Genomic DNA, 23303 nt, shown 5'->3' on the forward strand with positions numbered 1-23303 from the left:
ACCCCAGTATCTCTACTTGCACATTCATCTTCTGCACATCTATCACTCCAGTGTTTATTTGCTAAATTGTAATTATTTCACCACTACGGCCTATTTATTGCCTCACCTCCCTAATCTTACTTCATTTGCACACACTGTATATATACTTTTCTATTGCGTTATTGACTGTAGATTTGTTTATTCCATGTGTAACTTTGTGTTGTTGTTTGTGTCGCACTGCTTTGCTTGATCTTGGCCAGGTCGAGGTTCTAAATGAGAACTTGTTCTCAACAGGCCTACCTGGTTAAATAAAGGTGAAATAAAAAATTAAAATAAATTGTTATAGATTATACCAGCAGATGGCGATATACTACGGTGTATATTACTCTTGAGCAGTAGGTGTGTCCAAATCCTGTGCATTTTCCCCTTGCCCTCGGTCGCCATGACGTATTTCCTGAGGGGCTACATGATGTGGACCCCTCAGCTGTTTTGAGAGGGTTCATGGAATCATGTTAATTTTTTAAAAATTTTGTAGCCATTAACAATGTAGTATGGTAGTTGTAAGAGTATATTCGATTCATTAGTATATCAAAGAAGACAGGGGATCATGCATAATGTAAACGGGAACTGGTAAACCTACAAGAATAAACCCTCCCAAGGCATTGGAAAGTTTCCTGATACTTGAGGCGCTCATGGGGAGTTTTGTACTGGTGTGCCTTCGTTCCTGGAAGAGGCCAGACTAGTTGGTTAGTGCGAGGAGTGTGCTTTGCTTGTCATCGGTATTGCCTTGTCCCTATCTACAGAGACACTCGGGCTGTAACGGTGTCCGCTAGAAGGGCATTTACGAGCCTGGCCGTAACGTTAGCTGGAACTTGACGCCGTCGATCCCGGTTGTTGTTCTGTGGAGTGGGTTTATTTGAAATTATATTCCGATTACGGTCCAATTCGGAACGATCAGAGAAACAGAAGGCTGTGATTAGACACAGGGGAGAAATTGGGTGAAAGAGCTAGCGCCGCAGAATCGCAGTAGGCTACATTGCATCAAGTAGTTGTAGCTGATAACGCGATACAGTGTTACTTTACTGAAATACCAGCGGGAGACGATTCAGGAATTTATTGTATTCGAAGTTTTTCGCCAAACCGTTTGCAGTTTTCAAGGACATTTGTGGTAAGTTACCGTTTTTTTTCATGCAATAATAAGCCATTTCTGATATGAACCATAATTGTTGTCATATAATGAAACTTGAATGGTTTAGTGAAACGTTGTGTAACTTTTTGAGCTACGAGCAGAAGTTTTATAGCCTAACTGGGCATGTTGACTCACTGGTATGACTGTCAAAAGAGGAGATATTCAATGTTTTGTGCCCAATTTTAAGAAAGGCCTCTTGAAAGATTTTTTAAAATTTGAATTGTAGCTTGCTTGCTTATGATTTGAAGAAGTGTATATTCAGTGGAGAAAACGCCTTGTTACTCTATATGATAAAGGCATTGTTCATGGTAATTAAACACTTTCCTTATGACATAGCATATTAATTATCTGCAAGCAACATACAGTGAGTGGAGTGTTAGAGGAGCTCCAGACAAGAAGACAGAATATTGTTATATGCTGTAAATGTTAACCGTAGGACCTGGGTACTCTTTGTGGATTGTGATACAAATGTGTTGTCTTCACATATTAAGTAATTAGCACCTTTTAAGTGCCCCTATCATGTCTCTGGGTTAGTGTGTGTCAGAGCTTGGCTGTTCTCGCCTAGTTCCAATTTGCCTTTGGGGAAAGTGCAAATAACCACTGGGCCCTGTGAAAGTTTGTTCCTGTTTGAGATTTGACTTTTTAGCCATTCCTCAACTCCTGAGCCAGTGGCAATGTTTTGATTGCTAGTAGGGAGACCTGACACCTCTGGCAGGGGGAAATGCTGAAGGATTCTAACCTAGGGCACTGCTCTGTGGTTTGCCAATGTTATCTCCTGGGCAATCACCATCACCATCTGCAGTTTGACTTACACTTGGTGAAATTATCACCCTAGGATGTAATGTTTTCCATTTGGCCTTTGGTGACCCTTTTAGATAATTTCAAGCAGAGTTGTGAAATGTATGACTTATTTCTGATTTTGATTCACATCTATCTGTTATCGCTTCTGCAGTTTTATAATAGTTGCTGCCAAACTTTGATGTATGGTATCATTTACTCTGCTAACACTGGCAGAAAAATGTCTGGTTTCCCACTTTCTCCTGCGAGCAGTGAAGTAGTTGAGCTTTTGTTATTCCACGGTGTATGGTTTTTATACTGACATTAAACTCCGGCTGAACGGTTGAGTTCAGCCCAGATGAGGTCACTAGGGGCGGGTGTACTTTGAGCCATGCATGTCTGTGAACGTTAAAGGGAGGCTTGGGGAAGGTGCACACCTCTGTCTGTGTGTGCTGCCTCCGCATCAGATCGGACTGCATCAGAATCACAACAACAACAATAGTCTGAAACTCAAAGGTGAGCTGCATATTTTACCGCTTTTTTTCCCTTGAAAGTGTTATGCTGTTAAGACTGTAGTTTTCCTTAGGGCATTTAGAGAGAACCCAGTGAGTTTAATCAACATTTTATTCTTAAGTATTGTGTCTTTTTTTGTAGCCTCTTAAACTTGAATGTTTTGGTCTCTGAGCTCAACAAACAAGTTGTTTTGCCAGAAGCTAATTATCACTCTGAGCATGTGGCTTAGCAGGTTTTAAGCCAATGCTTAATCTGGACCTCTGCTCTGTCTTTAGCATTGCAAATAATTCTCTAAGTGTATCCTATATCTTTGGGTACAAAGAAGCATTGGTGTGCCCAAATAAATAAATGAACCATAGAGAATCAGACTGATTCGTGGTCATCTCAGAGGAACGGTCTGACTGTACACACTGTCTAACTTTGTGTTTGCTGCTCTGATACCATTGGCTACAGTTGGCAGAGCAAACTCCTCTCCTCTCATAGTTGTGGTAGCACCGCAGCTCTTTTGCCCTGCAGGGTTCCACATGCGCTGAGGTTTAGGGAACAATGGGCCAAATAGTGTGTCTGAGCGTGATATAATGGCTTTCATGTGGTTTAAATGTTTCTCATTTCTGAGCTAAGGCTTTTTTCATTTTTTTGCCAGGTATTTTTTTCTCAGACCTTTTTCTCTGAAGCTAGTAATGTCAATCATCACTGTGGAATAATTGGAATGTCAGTTTCTTGTTCCTTGAGCTGTCAATCTGGGCATATTCCTGCTATTGTAACAGTGTGGTACTTTCTGTCATTTATAGTTAAAATGGCATTGTATTTGGTGTCTTTGGCCAAGTGTTCTGTCAGAATAATACATCTGTTCCGAAAGCTGAAGCTGACCCACCTGACTATTTTCATACTGGTACTTTTTGTAGAGCTGTTTTTGAAATGTTCAGTGATGAAAAGATTCATCACCCCCTCTAAAATAAAATACAATGATGTTGCCGGCCAGTACAACCGCAGAACAAGGCATTACATAAAGTGGAAATGTTGCTGCTTGTTAGGTGGGTATGTTTTGTCGCGTCTATTGGAACAGCTGTAACAGAACACGCTGCCTGGAGCACTGGACAGGGATTTGATGGCCACTCTGTCAATGGATTTCACACACCCTAGGGAATAGTAGTATTTCAACTAGTTCTTTGAAATGTTTTCATTGAATGAAATAACCTGGAATGCATCAAATGTTCATTCAGATAAGTATTTAGTCTTGTTTGTAGCCTTTTAGACTGGAATGTTTTGGTCTCTGAGCTTGATAAACAAGTTGTTTTGCCAGAAGCTAATAGTCACCCTGACCATGTGGTTTAGCAGGTTTTAAACCAATGCCTAATCTAGACCTCTGCATTGGGTCTTTAGCATTGCAAAGAATTCTCTAAATGGATCAGAAATCTTTGGGCACGAAGAAGCTTTGATTTATTTTATGTAATGATATTTGTGATGGAATTAGGATGCTACAGTACAAACTTAAACATTTAGTTATGAGTAAGTGTATGAGTCAGTAGGGATTTTTCCTCATCCCTATAAATTGTCTGAAAGGCACAGTCAGAAGTAGTTTTATTTGGAGAATAGTTATTTGTAACTAACGGCCAGTAGGTCTACAGCTAGATCAGTATTGAAGAGATTTTAACTGTGCATTGCTTCTTTCTACCTCTGCCTGCTATTTTAAGCTTTAATGGGTTGAATCCTCCAGGATTTTTCACCCAGCTTCTCATTTAGCATATTCTTGCCAAGCAACACTATCTCTCTGCATTGTTTCTGCATTTGAAGACATTGTCTTTTTTCCAGACGCTTTGTAATTTGCATTTATTGGGTTTCAATTGCCGAAAGCACTTCAAAGGGGAGCCGAGCCTTGCATGTTTTTTCATGTTTTCTTCTTTCAAATTTCCTGTGTGGAGCTTGAGCTTACGAGCGTCCAAGGTTCCTCAGCCAGAGCCCCATCTCAGCTGAGGTCTCATAACTGACTGACTGACTGCCAATGGCTAACACTCATCCTCATAGGGAAGACCAGCTGAAATCTCCCCATCACTCTCTCTCTCTCGGACTCTCTCCGTGACTCATCATCATCCGATTTCCTTTTGAAAGATCGAGCTGGAAATGAAATGTTATGTTCAATGAAAAATCTTCTTGGAAGGTTGAGGAACAGGTAGGGCCAGTGTTCTTTGTAGCTTTTTGGAGAAGTAATGGAAGCACGGAAGCCTCAAAGCAGCCTCAACCACATTCACTGAAGTCAGCTGGGCTATATTTATTAATTGGTTTCACTCTGAACACCTCTCAAACTAGTGGTTAGGGATCTCTATGGGGTTGGACAGTGTTTTCATGATTCCAGTTCACAATGCCATTTACTTGGAAAAGTTTTCTCATGAATGAAGACCTAGGCTAGTCATTGCTGGGTGACCTTTGGTCATTGCTGGGCAAAAGTCTTTTATCTTGGCTTACAGAAGGAGAGTGAGAGGGGAAGTAGAATAGTACATGTGTGATCCATAAGCTTTGCATAATGCTTGGTAAGAGACAACCACTCCTCCACCACCTCCAGTGCTGAGAAAAGCAAAGTTAGGAGGAAAATAATATTTCAACTGTCATGGATTTGTTTTTAGTTTGTCAGGTGAACAGGCTGTTGAAAAGTCTGCCCCCCCCCCACTTCAACTAATGATTATTTTATTTCAAAGTGCCTTTTGTAATTCCAAATACAATACGTGTTTAATTGTCATAGCTTCACTGAAAGGGAGAAGAAAGGACCTTGGACTCCTTTAACTCAAGTCTGTTGTTAATCTGGTATTGTTCCATTGTGAATTTTGACATCTTCACGTCACTCCGCTTTCCTTTTTGTAATGCTGTTGTCATGGTTGCGATGTAGCAAGTCAGCAAAACTTGGCAGGATTGTCTTCCTTCTGACAATACATGCTGCTTCAGCTCACTATTACAAAGCTCTGAATAGACGTTGTAGGAGTTGTTTTTCTCATTGTGCTGAGCTCTGCTACATGTTGTAACACTCTCTTTCTTCTTAGGTGATCCCGGTGCAGTGACTGTCCTGTGTCGTCTCTCTGCGCCCCTGTATGTCCCCTGGCCTATCATAAAGACGCTGAGCTCAGGGACTTCGCTGTTGTAGGACCCTATGGCTCTGGGCCTTCCATCCTCCTCCATGGGCCTTTGGTCACGGCTGGCTGAACGGCTGCTGCTGGGACCATTGCTGGTCCTGCTGGTGTCTGGGCTGGGCATGGCTCTTGGTCAGAGGGTTTACACCAACACATGGGCCGTCCACATCGCTGGAGGACTAGACGAGGCTGACCGCATTGCCAGTAAACATGGCTTCGTCAACCATGGCAATGTAAGTTGTTGGGGATTTTTTTACCCTCTTTTGTTTGTCTTTGTGGGTTTTTTGTCTAAGTGAATAATTAGGGAACATCTACTGCAGAAAGTTCTGATCTAGACCGATTTTCCCACATTGCCTGTTAGTGCCAAAATACCTGACCCCAAATTGGCTTAAATATTTATTACACTTGGAAGTTGCCAAGCCTCCGAGGCACTCAGAACCAATTGAATTATATCACTTTACTAGAGCAGAAAAAATACTTACAGTTGAAGTCGGAAGTTTACATACACCTTAGCCAAATGCAGTTAAACTCCGTTTTTCACAATTCCTGACATTTAATCCTATTAAAAATTCCCTGTCTTTAGTCAGTTAGGATCACCACTTTATTTTTAGAATGTGAAATGTCAGAATAATAGTGGAGTGATTTATTTCAGCTTTTATTTTTTTCATCACATTCCCAGTGGGTCAGAAGTTTACATACACTCAATTAGTATTTGGTAGCATTGCCTATAAATTGTTGGGTCAAACGTTTCAGGTAGACTTCCACGAGCTTCCCACAATAAGTTGGGTAAATTTTGGCTCATTCCTCCTGACAGAGCTGGTGGAACTGAGTCAGGTTTGTAGGCCTCCTTGCTCGCACATGCTTTCAGTTCTGCCCACACATTTTCTATAGGATTGAGGTCAGGGCTTTGTGATGGCCACTCCAATTCTTTAACTTTGTTGTCCTTAAGCCATTTTGCCACAACTTTGGAAGTATGCTTGGGGCCATTGTCCATTTGGAAGACCCATTTGCGACTAAGCTTAACTTCCTGACTGATGTTGCTTCAATATATCCACATCATTTTCATTCCTCTTGAAGCCATCTATTTTGTGAAGTGCACCAGTCCCTCCTGCACCCCAACAACATGATGCTGCCACCCCGGTGCTTCACGGTTGGGATGGTGTTCTTCGGCTTGCAAGCCTCCCCCTTTTCCTCCAAACACAAAGATGATCATTATGGCCAAACAGTTCTATTTTTGTTTCATCAGACTATAGGACATTTCTCCAAAAAGTATGATCTTTGTCCACATGTGGAGTTGAAAACCGTAGTCTGGCTTTTTTATGACGGTTTTGGAGCAGTGGCTTCTTTCTTGCTGAGTGGCCTTTCAGGTTATGTCAATATAGGACTCGTTTTACTGTGGATATAGATACTTTTGTACCTGTTTCCTCCAGCATCTTCACAAGGTCCTTTGCTGTTCTGGGATTGATTTGCACTTTTCGCCCTAAAGTACATTCATCTCTTGGAGACAGAACGTGTCTCCTTCCTAAGCGGTATGACGACTGCGTGGTCCCATAGTGTTTATACTAGCATACTATTGTTTGCACAGATGAACGTGGTACCTCCAGTGTTTGAAAAACGAGTTTTAATGACTCCAACCTAAGTGTATGTAAACTTCCGACTTCAACTGTATCTTTAAAAACATATTATGTATAGGAGTAATATTGAGAATGTTGTATGGCATTTATGTCCCATATAACTTGCACAATGCAGTGCTTCTTCTGGAGATTTAGGCCAAATATTAGTGTACCAGAGGCGGTGGTCCTTATAGAAACCCCTCTATGACTGTTTAGTTTCAGTTCATCCATTCCAGAGAAATGACTCACCCAAACAGACTAAACACAGTTACCTGAATGACTACAGTATTGCCTTTCTGGGTAAGATGTATTTTCTGTTACTCTCTTACTGAGAGTGGCTGACCACAACCTCTATACGAATGAAGTCAAATTTGATTGGTCACATACACGTGTTTAGCAGATGTTATTGTGAGTGTAGCGAAATGGTTGAATCACACACCTGTGTGTGTCAGATCTCTGTATTGTCCTGAAAGCTTCACTCATCTCTCTGCTTTTCATACAGCTTTTAATCTCATTGCTTAAGGGGAGGAGGCCTTCAAAGTTCGCCATATGCTCAGCCTGCTGTTTTGTGTTTCGTGAAAGTGTTCATCAGAAAATGACCTCCCTGGCCTCCCGGGTGGCGCAGTGGTTAAGGGCGCTGTACTGCAGCGCCAGCTGTGCCATCAGAGACTCTGGGTTCGCGCCCAGGCTCTGTCGTAACCGGCCGCGACCGTGAGGTCCATGTGGCAACGCACAATTGGCCTAGTGTCGTCTGGGTTAGGGAGGGCTTGGTCGGTAGGGATGTCCTTGTCTCATCGTGCACCAGCGACTCCCGTGGCAGGCCGGGCGCAGTGCGCGCTAACCAAGGTTGCCAGGTGCACAGTGTTTCCTCCGACACATTGGTGCGGCTGACTTCCGGGTTGGATGCGGGCTGTGTTAAGAAGCAGTGAGGCTAGGTTGGGTTGTGTATCGGAGGACGCATGACTTTCAACCTTCGTCTCTCCCGAGCCTGTACGGGAGTTGTAGCGATGAGACTATCTTGTAGCGATGGACCTCCCGGTCGCGGCCGGTTACGACAGAGCCTGGGCACGAACCCAGAGTCTCTGATGGCACAGCTGGCGCGCCCTTAACCACTGCGCCACCCGGGAGGCCAGGGAGGTCATTTTCTGATGATAGCTACTACAACAATTGGACACCACGAAATTGGGGAGAAAAAGGGGTAAAAATTTAAAAAGTAAATGACCTCCCTCGTCTCTGACATGTTAGCATTCTCAACACTACCACAGTCTTCCATACTTTTCCATACTTTTCTGTTTCTTTTCAATGAAACATCCCACAAACTTATTTCTGTGGTGGTCTTCCTTTGTCGCAGATTCGAGGCAAGTCATGGTACATTTCATGTGGTGTTAACAGAACTCTTTGAACTAGCCATTCTTCCCTCTCGTCTCCTCAATGCACTGTGTTGTGGCATTGTTTGTCAAGAACAGATGATCCGACAGGATCTTCCTGACTGGAACGCCCAATCAGAGCGTGGGTGAGATGGGACTTTGAACTATGAACTGCACGGTGCGGCTGAGGGACGACTAACAGGCAGTGACAGGAATGGGACTCCGATCCGATGAGCAGCACCACCAGGGTTTAGGTTTTCACTGTTCCTCTCCTTCCTTCCGTTTTGAGGACAATCTATGAATAATTAAGCTCTACTTGGGATAGTTTGTTGTTGAGGCCCCAGTGGGCGGGTGTAAAGTAAATGTAAACATTTCCTGTTTGTAAGTGAGCCACTATATTCTCTGGTTGCTCCAAGACTTCAATGGGGGCATGATGAGTAGAAGTACTTTGTTTTTTTGCCTCTGTCTTTTTGCATCCATTTCACATTTAGCTTTAATAGCTTCCTTCCTGGTTCGCCTGTATCCTGCTAGACAACTAGATCTCATGTCTTCCAGTTAGAGATCATTTATTATGCACCTGGTCATGGGATAGGTCTGTGTGTAAGATAATTATTCCGGTGACATTATAAGGTGATACCTTTTTAGTCGGGGTTTTATCATTCTGACATGTCTCTCTGTAATAGTTTACATCCAGAGTTTTTGTATGCTGCCTATTGTGGAAATGTAGTGTCTGTGAGTCAATTTCCTTTAAGTTTTTTTGCTTAAATGTCTGTTTTATACTAATGCCATGGGCAATGATGTTGATTTATCAAATAATGATCTGAACCACATAGTAAACATCAGCTTAGACCTCTTTAGAGCTGAGACTGACTCAATAAAGGTTGCAATTGAAAAAAAAATCAATCAATGGTTTCTGAAAACTTGCTAGCGAGAGAGATGAAATAAGATTGCTTAATCCCTTTGGGGAAAATATGTTGGGAAAATAACTGGGGAGGATTTGTGAAATCACTAGCTAGCAAACAAACACAATGGTTGCAAGAAAATATTCTCTTTTTAGTTGATTTCTTTATAATTTGTTTACATTGCATCCATGAACAGATTCTATTCTGGGCTATGGGAAGGTCAAACGATAAACCTTCCCTCCCACTGACTCCTAGGTAGTGTTTAGTGGATGTATAATGTCAGTAATTGGTAGTGGTGTGGGCTTGTCGGCTGACGTGTGGGTGACTGCTTGGTCCTAATGGAAAGAGGAACCCAGTAATTCTTCCTTCTGACAGAATCTAAGGAGAGTTTAATCAGCCTGCCCTGCCAGTGTGACCGGTGACCGGCCCTCACATGTGGTAGTTAGGTTACCTCTGTTGCAGTCAGCCAACCAGGGACAGTAGTGGATATCTGGAGGCCCCGGTAAGAGATTGTAGCTCCTTCTTCCACACCAACTGACCCCTCTTTTCCCTGTGTGATATTGACAGTAATTGAAGAGCTTGGTCGGACATGAAGCCAGGCTTCCTGCCCTGGGGCAGGCTTGTCCTGTGTGTCTCTTTTCTCTGTTGACAGATGTTAGGCCTCTAAATGTTCAAGACTAGACCCCACCTCTATTCACAGGGAATCCTTTTGTGATTAGGGGCCTGTATTCTGACTATTTCTTACCAATCATCAGGAATGTTGTTTATGCTGCGAGACACAGAGTGCAGACTAATCAGTAATCTCACTGTGAAATGTCCAATGGCTTTGTTTTTACTGTGATTACTAGTAAGCCATTAACTATGTGTTGGCCATAAGGGAATAAGGAATCCAGACATGACCATTAGAGCCACTTACTCAGACTGTTTTCAGGATACTGTGAGCTGTGTGTGGGCCTCTCTGTCTGTATGACTGCTGAGTAGATTTGTCCCATCACCATAAAGGGATCTGAACTTGTTGGAGACTTAAAAAGCTGTTTTGAGCCAAAATGGTGAAAGAAGTTTTGGGCCTCACTCTGTTGACCAGAGCCAAGTTTAGCCAAGCCTCATTGGTCAGATCAGTAACTCTACTCAGCTAATGTGCTTTACTCTGACCTTTCGCTACACTATTTTCTCTACATGGTTATACCTGGCCCAGCCTCAGACCTACAGCGGGAAGGGACATGCTGTAATCACAGCACTTCATCTTTTATAAGCTCTTGTCCTCCACTTTAGAGTTGTCAGAGTCTGGAAATGGAGTCTGAATTGTAGTTAAGTTTTTCTCTCCGCAGCAGTGTGGTATTTGAGTCTTCTCAGACATTTAGATTACTCTTCCATTGCCCTCGGGACTCTTCTTGAGGAATAAGGCAGCCAACTTCCTCAATACTAGTGTGGCACTTTTTTTTGTTGGTAATGGTATATATATTTGGCCTTCATGTTTACTCAATTGCAGTGTGCTCCAGTTAGAGGACAGAGTTGACCCTGTTATGCTGTTAGCCTTTACACTGCAAGTGAGTACTCAGTCACCGTGTGTGTGATATTATAACTCTACCACCTCCAATGTGGCTACAGGAAAACCACAGTGTTTTGACATCTGCATAGGCTGTTGTAATTATCTTGACACCCAGATCAGCCACCTCACTAGTAGTTTCTACATGCCTCATCCTCTGTCTCTTATCAGCTTGGTGACGCACTGCGTGACCTTAACTCTCTCAGACCCAAACCATAAACCTGCCAGGAGGAAAAGGCCATTCATAGGGTAACGTGGCATGAAACCTGCAAACGTAGAAATTCCTAGCTAATGTGTCCCCGGAAGATTGAACATCGCACCTACAGCAGCACTGACTACAGCGGTGTTTGTTTTGTGGACAAGGCAAGGCCACAAACGGCATCAGGCAAGGTTGATGACTTCATGGGCTGTTGATGCAACGTGTGCAGCCCCCCTACTCATTAAAATAGACCATTAGGCAAAGGAGAGGGGACCAACTGGGCACTAAAAGTGAGAGGGAGCGAGGCGCTCTGTATGGCCTGCTCGGCTGAATGAAGTGTGAGATGATTGGAGTATGGTAATGAGGGGAGCAGCGATTTACATTTACGAGGGGGTGCTGGGGGAGTAGCGCAGCGAGTTGGAGGGAGGGTGCTGAACTCGCCCTGGGTGGTGTGTGTGTGTGTGTGTGGGGTAAGGCTGGTGGGCTCCATCCCTTTGTATTTTGAAGGCCTTCCACACTCCTAATCTCATTACCATGTGGATCAGTGTTAGTATGTGTTCATCTGCTTTATCTATCTGTATAGAAGGCTGTGGATAGAGGCCATACAGAACTATGACTACACCTTTCTACATGGAACAGTCTCATCTTCAGCCAACAGTACATAGTTTGTGCAGTATCTTTTAATCGCACCTGCATTAATATGCATTAACATTAAAGGAGGTAAAACAATCATGCAGAAATGCGATAATATCATCATGCAGAGATTCTCTATTGAAATAGTCGTACTTAATGATCTTCCTGATGCAGTGAGGCATCCATCGCCAGTCATTGTGCAAAATAAATTGTAGTAGATCTCTGATCAAAGCAGTTATTCTGCCTTCCCTGGACTGATGGTGAAGGAAATGAGGGTTGCGTGAACAGGACCTGGTGAGGAATTGGCATGCCTCAGATGTGGTGTGGGGCTGGTGTGTGCAGGTGTTATATTGAAGTGGAGGGAGGGAGGGCAGGGTGATCACAGGCTGCAGCTGAGGGGGTTTTACGACCCCTTGATTGTCCCTGTAGAGTTCCCCTCCACCCCTGGGACCCAGCAGCTCTGGCCCCTGGCTGCTTTTTACAGTAATGAGCCTCTGATGTCTCTGTTAAAAACACAAGCACCTTTTTCTAATTTTGCTGTTAAAAGTGGATTAAATAGATGGCCAAATGGCCCGAGAATATATATATTTTTCGTTGTGTGCTAGAGCTCTCTGAGAATGGAGGTGTACTGCAGTAGTTTGTTTCTCAGCCTTGGGTGTTTTGCCTAAGCTCTGTGCCTGGCCTGCCCGAGACGCCTCTACTCCCGTCGCGCCCGAGACGCCTCTACTCCCGTCGCGCCCGAGACGCCTCTACTCCCGTCGCGCCCGAGACGCCTCTACTCCCGCGCCCGAGACGCCTCTACTCCCGTCGCGCCCGAGACGCCTCTACTCCGTCGCGCCCGAGACGCCTCGCGCCCGCGGAGACGCCTCTACTCCCGTCGCGCCCGGGACGCCTCTACTCCCGTCGCGCCCGAGGCCTCTACTCCCGTCGCGCGCCTCTACTCCCGTCGCGCCCGAGACGCCTCTACTCCCGTCGCGCCCGAGGCGCCTCTACTCCCGTCGCGCCCGAGGCGCCTCTACTCCCGTCGCGCCCGAGGCGCCTCTACTCCCGTCGCGCCCGAGACGCCTCTACTCCCGTCGCGCCCGGGGCGCCTCTACTCCCGTCGCGCCCGGGGCGCCTCTACTCCCGTCGCGCCCGAGACGCCTCTCTCTCCCGTCGCGGCCGAGGCGCCTCTACTCCCGTCGCGCCCGACTCCCGTCGCGCCCGAGACGCCTCTACTCCCGTCGCGCCCGAGACGCCTCCTCCCGTCGCGCCCGAGACGCCTCTACCCGTCGCGCCCGCGCCCGTCGCGCCCGGACGCCTCTACTCCCGTCGCCCGAGCGCCTCTACTCCCGTCGCGGCGCGCCCGGGTCGCGGCGCCTCTACTCCGTCGCGGCGCCTCTACTCCCGTCGCGCCCGGGGCGCCTCTACTCCCGTCGCGGGCGCCTCTACTCCCCGCCGGCGAGACGCCTCTACTCCCGTCGCGCCCGAGGCGCCTCTACTCCCGTCGCGGCGCTCCCGGGCGCCTCTACTCCCGTCGCGGGCGCCTCTACTCCCGTCGGGCGCCTCTACTCCCGTCGCGCCCGTCGCGGGCGCCTCTACTCCCGTCGCGCCCGGCGCCTCTCCCCGCGTCGCGCCCGCCTCTCCCGTCGCGCGCTCTCCCGTCGCCTCCCGTCCCGAGCGCTCTACTCCCGCGCCCGGGCGCTACTCCTCGCGCCCGAGACGCCTCTCCTCCCTCGCGCCCCGCGCGAGACGCCTCTACTCCCGTCGGGACGCCTCTACTCCCGTCGCGCCCGAGACGCCTCTACTCGCGCCCGTCGCGCCCGAGACGCCTCTACTCCCGTCGCGCCCGGGCGCCTCTACTCCGCGCCCGAGACGCCTCCCTCGCGCCCGGGCGCTCTACTCCCTCGCGCCCGGGGCCTCTACTCGCGGCGCCCGGGCGCCTCTACTCCCGTCGCGGCGCCTCTACTCCCGGGGCGCCTCTACTCCCGTCGCGCCCGGGGCGCCTCTACTCCCGTCGCGGCCGCGCCCGGGGCGCCTCTACTCCCGTCGCGCCCGGGGCGCCTCTACTCCCGTCGCGGCCGAGGCGCCTCTACTCCCGTCGCGGCCGAGGCGCCTCTACTCCCGTCGTGCCCTACTCCCGTCGCGCCCGAGACGCCTCTACTCCCGTCGCGGCCAAGACTCCCCTACTTCCCTGTTTGAAAAACAGTGTTTGCATGATGGATGTCTCTCTTTTCTCCATCTACTTTCAGAGTTCCCAGGAATTTAGAACAGGTTTGTGCTGTTTTCCTTTTCGAGAAGTGACGCAAATGTCTTGCTACTGGTGTACAGATCTTTAACAAAATCTGCCTTTCCTGTCCCATTTTCTTTTGACAACTTATTTTGATTATTTATAGACAGATGTGGGAAGGAAGCTGATTAATAAATAAATACGTCATCGTTTCCTACACACACACATCAAAGTAGAATCCAGCGTTTCTCAGAACCCTGCCGTTTCCTTTTTTCTCAGAGCGCTGTGGTTTCTGTCACTAATGGCTGATGTGAACGCTTCTTGTGTTCAGAGGGTAAGCTAGGATGAGGAAGTGCAAGGTGGGCTACCCTGATCAGAGAAGGTCAAATATCTTCATGATAATAAGAACAGGAGCCTCCAGTTAATTTCACTGGTTGAACCTCCAACTCTGTGCCTGTGTTGTGTTAAGAGTACTCTATCCCTTCTGTACTACATGGAACCACAAGGCCTAGCATTAAACCCATACATGATCTAATGAGGAAGGATGGTCTATCTCTGCCATCATGAGACGGGCTGATTCTAATCAGTGCTGCTCCAGACCTGCACCATGACTGGGCGTGATTAGTGTTACTGGGGGGCATTTCCATCTAAAAGGACCCATGACCAATGAAGGCTTAGAGTCTATCCTTTTGAGAAATTAAGGCATACAATTTTCAACCATTTTCCATCCTACAAATTAGGAATAAGCAAAGGCTTATTAGTAACGCAATTATTGCAATTGATTTGGCAACAATGGGAGATGATGGTAGTCACAAACCACAGTTGGGTCACCTGTTACTGTCCTCCCTTCCACTGGTGTACTGTTATGTTCAGCTCAACTTTTTCCTTCTCTTTCTGTTGTCTGGTGGTCAAAGCAAGACTGTGAAAAAAGCCTGGACAACCCCTCTTTCACTTTCTTTCTCTCTCTCTCTCTCTCTCTCTCTCTCTCTCTGCTGCCCTCCCTCTTCTCTCACACCAGTTAATGGGCATGTTCCTCGCATGTCTACTGTGATGTCCAAACTTGTGAAAAACAGATGTATATGATTGGTTCAGATTTGGTCTGGTCCGGACCAACCAAATGTGGTCTTGTTTTGGGGGCAGAGCTCATTACGATAATAGCCAGTGTAGATTAATACCCAAATATATTTCTACCTTTTGTGTACCAATTCAGGCTACTTCACCATGAAGGTAATGATATTCATATCCATAATTATGAATTTCTGTATAGTACAGCTCAGGGACCAATGATATAACATTTTGGTTACAAGGTGTCATGTCTTAGCTGACAACCCATTATTTCTGCAGACTTAATCTTAATTCGTAGCAGATGGATATATTTAAGTTTTTGGAAAATTACATTTTTCTATAATTCTTTTACCATACTACTTTATTCCAGAAAATGTGTTTTTGTGAACATTTCTGTGTAAATTTGTTCAAAGTAGTTATTGTGCTTAGAGTTGTATGGTTAGTTAAACTTTGAATATATGTTTCTTTCTTTGGCATACATTTTAAAAGTGAAAAATCTGAGTCAAAGTGTAATTCTGTTATTGTGTAATTGCCTTGGGAAAGATTGACATCAATTTCCTAAAGGCATGGCTAACTATGGAAAGCTAAGGCCTATACACTGCATGTAGCAAGACTGGAGGCCTATCTGTGCACAACAGGCATCCGGAGTGTTTATCTGTTAGATTTCCCATCTGTATAGTTCTTGTTTTCGCTCTAGACTTCTCTGTTCTGTTGTCAGAAGTCTCTCTGCTCTGTCTCCTTCCCAGTGCTTTTTCATTTGTTTTCATCTTGTGGTTGTGCGAAACTACATAAATAGTTTTCATGCAAAGTAAACACATCCGGATGCTCATCTCTTAGCAGTTGATCTCTGGCATAGAGATGGACAATGAGGACTTGGGGATTGTAAGTGCGCATTGCAGCGGTTCCAAATGTCCATGAGCATATTGTAGTGCAGTGCCAGAACTCCCTGCACCTACTGTAAATCACCAGGCCTGGTGCCACTGAGGACAGATGAATGCTTGCCGCTGCAGAAAAACACTATGTAAGCAGCCACACACACACACTATGTTCACTGAAGTTGGTTTTGATAAATAGCTTTGCCATGTCTCAAATCGGACAGAAGGGAATCTTGAAATATAATCCATTGTTCATGGGAACTGTGTTTGTTTCCAACTCTTCAAGTCTCTCTGCTAGCTGCTGGACCTGGGCCACTCCACCAGCCATAAATCATCTGTGACCCTTTTTGTTTTACTCTTGATGCTTTCTCTAGCCCCCTAAAATCTAGCTATAGCTAATGTGGAACAGAACCTCAGGCTCGTATAGGAGATGCTGGACTCACACAGCCCATAATTGGTCCCTGGGGAGCCCAGGTTATTGACTGGGAGTCAACAGGGGTTTGAAGTGATTTGCTGGAGAATGAGGAAGTTATTGGGCGAGGGTGACAGGGAGAAAATGGCATGCTGATGGTCTTTGAGGCACCACTAGGCAGAATTCAGCTCGACTCCACAAAGGTGCTTTCTCCTGTGCACAGCACCAGTTCAGGTCCTAAACATAACCGAACTCACCCCTATCATGCTCCCTCACTCCTCTTCATACAACCTCTCTCAAACACAAACTCCTCTTCAACCCCTACTCCCCCTTTCCTCTCACAGCCTGAACACAAGGACTCTCTCATGATATGGTTTCTTGGAGAAACTGTTAGTGCCCATTGTGGTGTGGTGACTGTTGGCTTACGAGTTACCACTCCCTTGGTTGGAGAGACTGTATTGCAAACACTTTGGCTATAGATCTGCTGTGGTAAATATTGCATTATGGCTTTGCAGTGTTTTGTAACATGGCATACTTGTGCAATCGCTGTGTCAATCTTTAACAGGCCTGTGACTGTGCTGTGGACTCGGCTGTGGCCTACTTTAGCCAATGAGAGCTGACGGGTCTAAGGGAGCGTGCCGCTTCTATACAGCCAGAGCAGGATGCCTCTTAGACTCTGTAGCTTTGAAGTGCCGTAATGGTATCACCGCGACCGTGCCTCTTAGACCTAACCATGGGAGTTGGCCCTTTTGAGATGATGGTCTCGTAGTGTCAAAATGCGACTTTCTCCTCCCACCTCCTTGGTGGTTAACAGATGACCTCTGCATTGTCTGTGGCCTTTGTTGCTCCCTATAGATGAGCGCTGCGCCCCCTGACATCCATGACACTGTAAAGATATTAATCAGTGTCTCTGGCATCTTGCGAATGGTGTGATCAACTCTGTTTTTCTCCAGAGTTGGAGTTGAGGCATGATGGTTTTGGAACATGTATAACTTTTCGTAACCTTTTTGGTAATGAGCCTGAAGGCAGAGCATTATTTAAGAGGTAAATGACCTTTCATCATCTGCAGAACTACCCTCAACTTGGCCCGTGAGAACAGTCAGTAGTTGGGGTGGAAACGTTTTGCATTGCAAAAGCAGCTTTTGTTTGGCGCTGCTTAAAGAGACATGACCTGAGTATGAGGTAAACCTCTGGACAGAGCCGGGCTGGGATGGCCGCACCCCGACTCCCAAACAAAAACATTTTCTCCTGAAAGCCAGGCTGTCAGCAGGCGGCCATCTGGAGCCTACATCAGGAGTGGACACCCAGATCACCAGGGACCAGAGAGGGGCCATGGGAGTCAGGGACCAGAGAGGGGCCATGGGAGTCAGGGACCAGAGAGGGGCCATGGGAGTCAGGGACCAGAGAGGGGCCATGGGAGTCAGGGACCAGAGAGGGGCCATGGGAGTCAGGGACCAGAGAGGGGCCATGGGAGTCAGGGACCAGAGAGGGGCCATGGGAGTCAGGGACCAGAGAGGGGCCATGGGAGTCAGGGACCAGAGAGGGGCCATGGGAGCCAGGGACCAGAGAGGGGCCATGGGAGCCAGGGACCAGAGAGGGGCCATGGGAGCCAGGGACCAGAGAGGGGCCATGGGAGCCAGGGACCAGAGAGGGGCCATGGGAGCCAGGGACCAGAGAGGGGCCATGGGAGCCAGGGACCAGAGAGGGACCATGGGAGCCAGGGACCAGAGAGGGACCATGGGAGCCAGGGACCAGAGAGGGACCATGGGAGCCAGGGACCAGAGAGGGACCATGGGAGCCAGGGACCAGAGAGGGAGCCAGGGACCAGAGAGGGAGCCAGGGACCAGAGAGGGGCCATGGGAGCCAGGGACCAGAGAGGGGCCATGGGAACTCCAGTCTCTATTAATCCCCTGCTCTCTCGCAGGACAGGGATGGGTCAGGGCAGAAGGACTGAGGTGAACCACTCACAGGTCACAAGGGCTGTAACCAGAGCCAGATGTACTGAGGGGACACAAATATACACTGACAATAGGCCTACATCCATTTTGGGATTTATTTTATTTTTCTTAACTTTATTTTCATGTAGATAAAGTTGTCCTAATAGCGGGAGTGTTTACTAATGATTTAAGCAATTGTTTTTCTAACTTAGTCTGTCTATACAACTTTCTACATCTCCTCTCCTAGATGCGTGGGTGTGTAGAATGCTATGGCACTTTGGTCCAAAAATATTTTATGTGGACATTATTTTATAAATGCAAGCTTTCATTGATTTATTTCTTTTCTGGTAAGCAAGTCTTAAAAAATTCAAAAATAATCTTTCAACAGCAGTCAACAAGGTTGTTCTGGCTCTGTGGCCTATAATGCACTTAGGTTATGTCATGGATAATGCTCCAGTCCTCTCCAACTTGGCATGGTATAATTTGACACTGAATTGTTTCTAAATTTATAGACTAATCAATGCTGATCAGGCCCGGTCCTGGCTGATATGTCTCCCTGGGCGAGATGAAGAAGAATTGCAGCCCTACTAGCCGTGCTCGGTAGAATAGTAGCCTAGGCTATACAGTGCCGACCTGCAATACATTTTTTGCGATTGCCCATGTGGTAGCCTAGCTTTTGAAAATCAGGCAATTTAATGTTAATCCCTGTCATTTGGTTACATGAATTTCTGTTAATTCATGTGTTATTTACAGTTCTCACGCTTGCTGTGTGCAAAATGTAGGAAAGTGCCCAATTGACAATGTCTGATTTCTTTCATAACTCACCACCTCCACCATTAATAAGCTGAGCTTCCCAGTCATTTTTTTCTTCACTTCACAGAATGTTAATGTCTGGTTTTTCACATCTATTGCAAAAGATAGTTCCTTAGTATTTGAAAAATCTTTCCAACACTCCTGGGCCTCTAATCACCAAGCCTCCTTGTGAAAGCTAAATATCATGATCTGATGATTCCATATATCCAGTGGAAACGTCATTAAAAAAACAGCCATCTGTCCCGAGCTCACTGGTGCAGGAAACTCTGAAGGCCAAGAATAAGCTAGTTGTATACAATGTTTCAAGTTTGCTAGCACCAGCTTCTGGCTGGACCCAACCAAGTTGATGATTTTATACAATGTTGCACTTCACTAGCAATAGCTCAAGTCAAAGTGAGGCAGGGAGGTGGAATAGAGGGATGAACCAGAATTTTCAACATGATATTTTCTGTTTTTATTTGTCTGCTTTAGGTTGACGATGGCAGTTATAGGTCTACTGCTGCACTGGCCTATATGTTATCTCCAAGTTCCATGTGTTCATTTCTTTAGCCGCCAATGGACCACAGTCTATCAGTGGGTCCAAATGGCAGAGGCTGGTGCTCCCACCTTAGTTGAATTTGAACTTTTAGATTTTTATGATTAATCACGTGACAATGATTTTTGAGAAATACAAAACGTTATTGAAATGAAACTCTTTCACAATAATGCACACAATAAAAAAATCACAACTGTCACGCAGATCAGTAAAAATGGTAGGATAAATTGTAAGCTTTTCCAAACTTCCCCTGAAAAGAACCTGCGTCCATCAAAGCCACCAGCATATGTCAGACACAAGCAAATATTTCTAATTTCCTTAAAATGAGCGAAGAAACCTAGGTCTACCTTAGGCTTTCCGGATAGGCTATAAGGGAATAAATTGACAAGGAAAGTATGAAGGCAACAGCTATGCTGTAGTATGAAGGTGAAATTTATGACAATTAAAATAGAAACAAATACACGCAACATGTCCATAGCCTATTTATCAACGATGCTGATTATTGAGGGGAAGTATGTTGGAAATATTTTTTTAAATACTGTTAGGAAATATAATCATCTGGATGTAAAATAAATTGGGGGCTGACTTTGTTGACTGACTTTGTGAAGTGAAGACAAAATGGCTGAGAAGGCCAGCTTATTAGTGGTGGTGAGTTTAGACAATCAGACATCCCTAAATGGGCACTTTCCTACATTTTGACATTTGCGAGAAGCACTTGCATGCTCAGGCGCACGTGCTCCGTCAACATTAACGAGACAGAGAAACCAGACACATGCTCATTGCTCACATGGAGCGCGTAAATGATGGTATGAAATAAACCAAAACTGCTGGGTAAGTTGACTGATAAAACATTCTCATTTACAGCAATGACCTTGGGAATAGTTACAGAGGAGAGGGGATGAATGAGCCAATTGGAAGCTGGGGATGGTATGAGGGCCAGATTGGGAATTTAGCCAGGACACCGGGGTTAACACTCCTACTCTTACGTGCCATGGGATCTTTATTGACCACAGTCAGGCCACCCATTTAACGTCCCATTCGAAAGATGGCATCCTACACAGGGCAATGTTTCCAATCACTGCCCTGGGGCATTGGGATAATTATTTTAGGCCTGAGGAAAGAGTGCCCCCTACTGGGCCTCCAGCATCTGCTCTTCTGACCAGGACCCACCCTGCTTAGCTTCAGAGGCAAGCCAGCAGTGGTATGCAGGGTGGTATGCTGCTGAACAGTTTCCTGTGTGTATCAAGAATGGTCAAATACCCAAAGGGCATCAAGCCAACTTTACGTAACTGTGGGAAGCATTGGAGTCAACATGGGCCAGCATCCCCGTAGAACGCTTTCGACACCTGGTAATGTCCATTCCCTGACAAACTGAGGCTGTTACGAGGGCAAAAGGGGAGGGGTGCCACTCAATATTAGGAAGGTGTACCTAATGTTTGGTATACTCAGTGTCTGCACATTCAGAAAGTTTCCTGAAATAGCCTGTCTGGACTCCATCTCTTTAATAAGAATCAAACGCTCCTGTCATGATTTAATCTGTTTTCAGTGGCTGATGGTACATTATGTCTGTCATTATGGCGTCCTCTCTTTGAAGAACATATGCCACTGCAATCAAATGACCGCAGCAGCAGGATTTGTGATGCAAATATTTTCGGGAAAAGAGGAAGAAATCCCACCGGACCTCGTTTTAATTATTTTGTGCATCGAAATAGGATCTGTATTAAAAAAAATGTATATGCAGAAAAGCTAACTGACAAGGACCCCCCCAATTCCCATAACCTAACATAACATGAAGAGTGGGGCAAAAAAGTATTTAGTCAGCCACCAATTGTGCAAGTTCTCCCACTTAAAAAGATGAGGCCTGTAATTTTCATCATAGGTACACTTCAACTATGACAGACAAAATGAGGGGGAAAAATCCAGAAAATCACATTGTAGGATTTTTAATGAATTTATTTGCAAATTATGGTGGAAAATAAGTATTTGGTCAATAACAAAAGTTTATCTCAATACTTTGTTATATACTCTTTGTTGGCAATGACAGAGGTCAAACGTTTTCTGTAAGTCTTCACAAGGTTTTCACACACTTTTGCTGGTATTTTGGCCCATTCCTCCATTCCTCCATCTCCTTTAGAGCAGTGATGTTTGGGGGCTGTTGCTAGGCAACATGGACTTTCAAGTCCCTCCAAAGATTTTCTATGGGGTTGAGATCTGGAGACTGGCTAGGCCACTCCAGGACTTTGAAATGCTTCTTACGAAGCCACTCCTTCGTTGCCCGGGCGGTGTGTTTGGGATCATTGTCATGCTGAAAGACCCAGCCACGTTTCATCTTCAATGCCCTTGCTGATGGAAGGAGGTTTTCACTCAAAATCTCACGATACATGGTCCCATTCATTCTTTCCTTTACACGGATCAGTCGTCCTGGTCCCTTTGCAGAAAAACAGCCCCAAAGCATGATGTTTCCACCCCCATGCTTCACAGTAGGTATGGTGTTCTTTGGATGCAACTCAGCATTCTTTGTCCTCCAAACACGACGAGTTGAGTTTTTACCAAAAAGTTATATTTTGGTTTCATCTGACCATATGACATTCTCCCAATCTTCTGGATCATCCGAATGCTCTCTAGCAAACTTCAGACGGGCCTGGACATGTACTGGCTTAAGCAGGGGGACACGTCTGGCACTGCAGGATTTGAGTCCCTGGCGGTGTAGTGTGTTACTGATGGTAGGCTGTGCTACTTTGGTCCCAGCTCTCTGCAGGTCATTCACTAGGTCCCACCGTGTGATTCTGGGATTTTTGCTCACCGTTCTTGTGATAATTTTGACCTTACGGGGTGAGATCTTGCGTGGAGCCCCAGATTGAGGGAGATTATCAGTGGTCTTGTATGTCTTCCATTTCCTAATATTTGCTCCCACAGTTGATTTCTTCAAACCAAGCTGCTTACCTATTGCAGATGCAGTCTTCCCAGCCTGGTGCAGGTCTACAATTTTCTTTCTGGTGTCCTTTGACAGCTCTTTGGTCTTGGCCATAGTGGAGTTTGGAGTGTGACTGTTTGAGGTTGTGGACAGGTGTCTTTTATACTGATAACAAGTTCAGGTGCCATTAATACAGGTAACGAGTAGAGGACAGAGGAGCCTCTTAAAGAAGTTGTTACAGGTCTGTTATTATTTTCCACCATAATTTGCAAATAAATTCATAAAAAATCCTACAATGTGATTTTCTGGATTTTTTTTTTCTCTAATTTTGTCTGTCATAGTTAGTGTACCCATGATGAAAATTACAGGCCTCATCTTTTTAAGTGGGAGAACTTGCACAATTGGTGGCTGACTAAATACTTTTTTTGCCACACTGTAGGTCTACTACCGTCTAAAGATATTAGATGGACTCAAGGTTACAAAGAAGCTGAGATGAATCACCCAAACCTCTTAGTAGATACACTCATGGCCAAAAGTATGTGGACACCCGCTGGTCGAACATATCATTAAAAAAATCATGGGCATTAATATGGAGTTTTTTTTGCTGCTTCTTTTCTTTTCGTTTCTTTTGCTGGTATAACAACTTCTGCTCTTCTGGGAATGCTTTCCACTAGATTTTGGAATGTTGCTGCGGGTCGTGCTTCCA

The 23303-nt window shown here is 45.7% G+C and overlaps 1 protein-coding gene across 2 annotated transcripts in view; it reads left to right on the forward strand.

Moving 5' to 3' along the window:
• Window positions 1–423: 423 nt before the first annotated feature.
• Window positions 424–23303, forward strand: part of LOC112249199 (furin-1) — a 109264-nt gene continuing 86384 nt past the window's right edge. Inside the window, exons 1-2 of one of the 2 annotated variants that reach the window (XM_024418960.2) lie at window positions 424–1147; window positions 5491–5810. In XM_024418960.2, coding sequence (XP_024274728.1) covers window positions 5598–5810 — 213 coding nt within the window. In that variant the 5' untranslated portion in view covers window positions 424–1147; window positions 5491–5597. Of the gene's footprint in view, window positions 1148–2352; window positions 2462–5490; window positions 5811–23303 lie in introns of those variants that run through there. The other variant, XM_024418961.2, reaches the window with a different exon arrangement.

Source organism: Oncorhynchus tshawytscha, unplaced genomic scaffold (genome assembly GCF_018296145.1).
Source record: "Oncorhynchus tshawytscha isolate Ot180627B unplaced genomic scaffold, Otsh_v2.0 Un_scaffold_4_pilon_pilon, whole genome shotgun sequence".
Classification (NCBI taxonomy): Eukaryota; Metazoa; Chordata; class Actinopteri; order Salmoniformes; family Salmonidae; genus Oncorhynchus; species Oncorhynchus tshawytscha.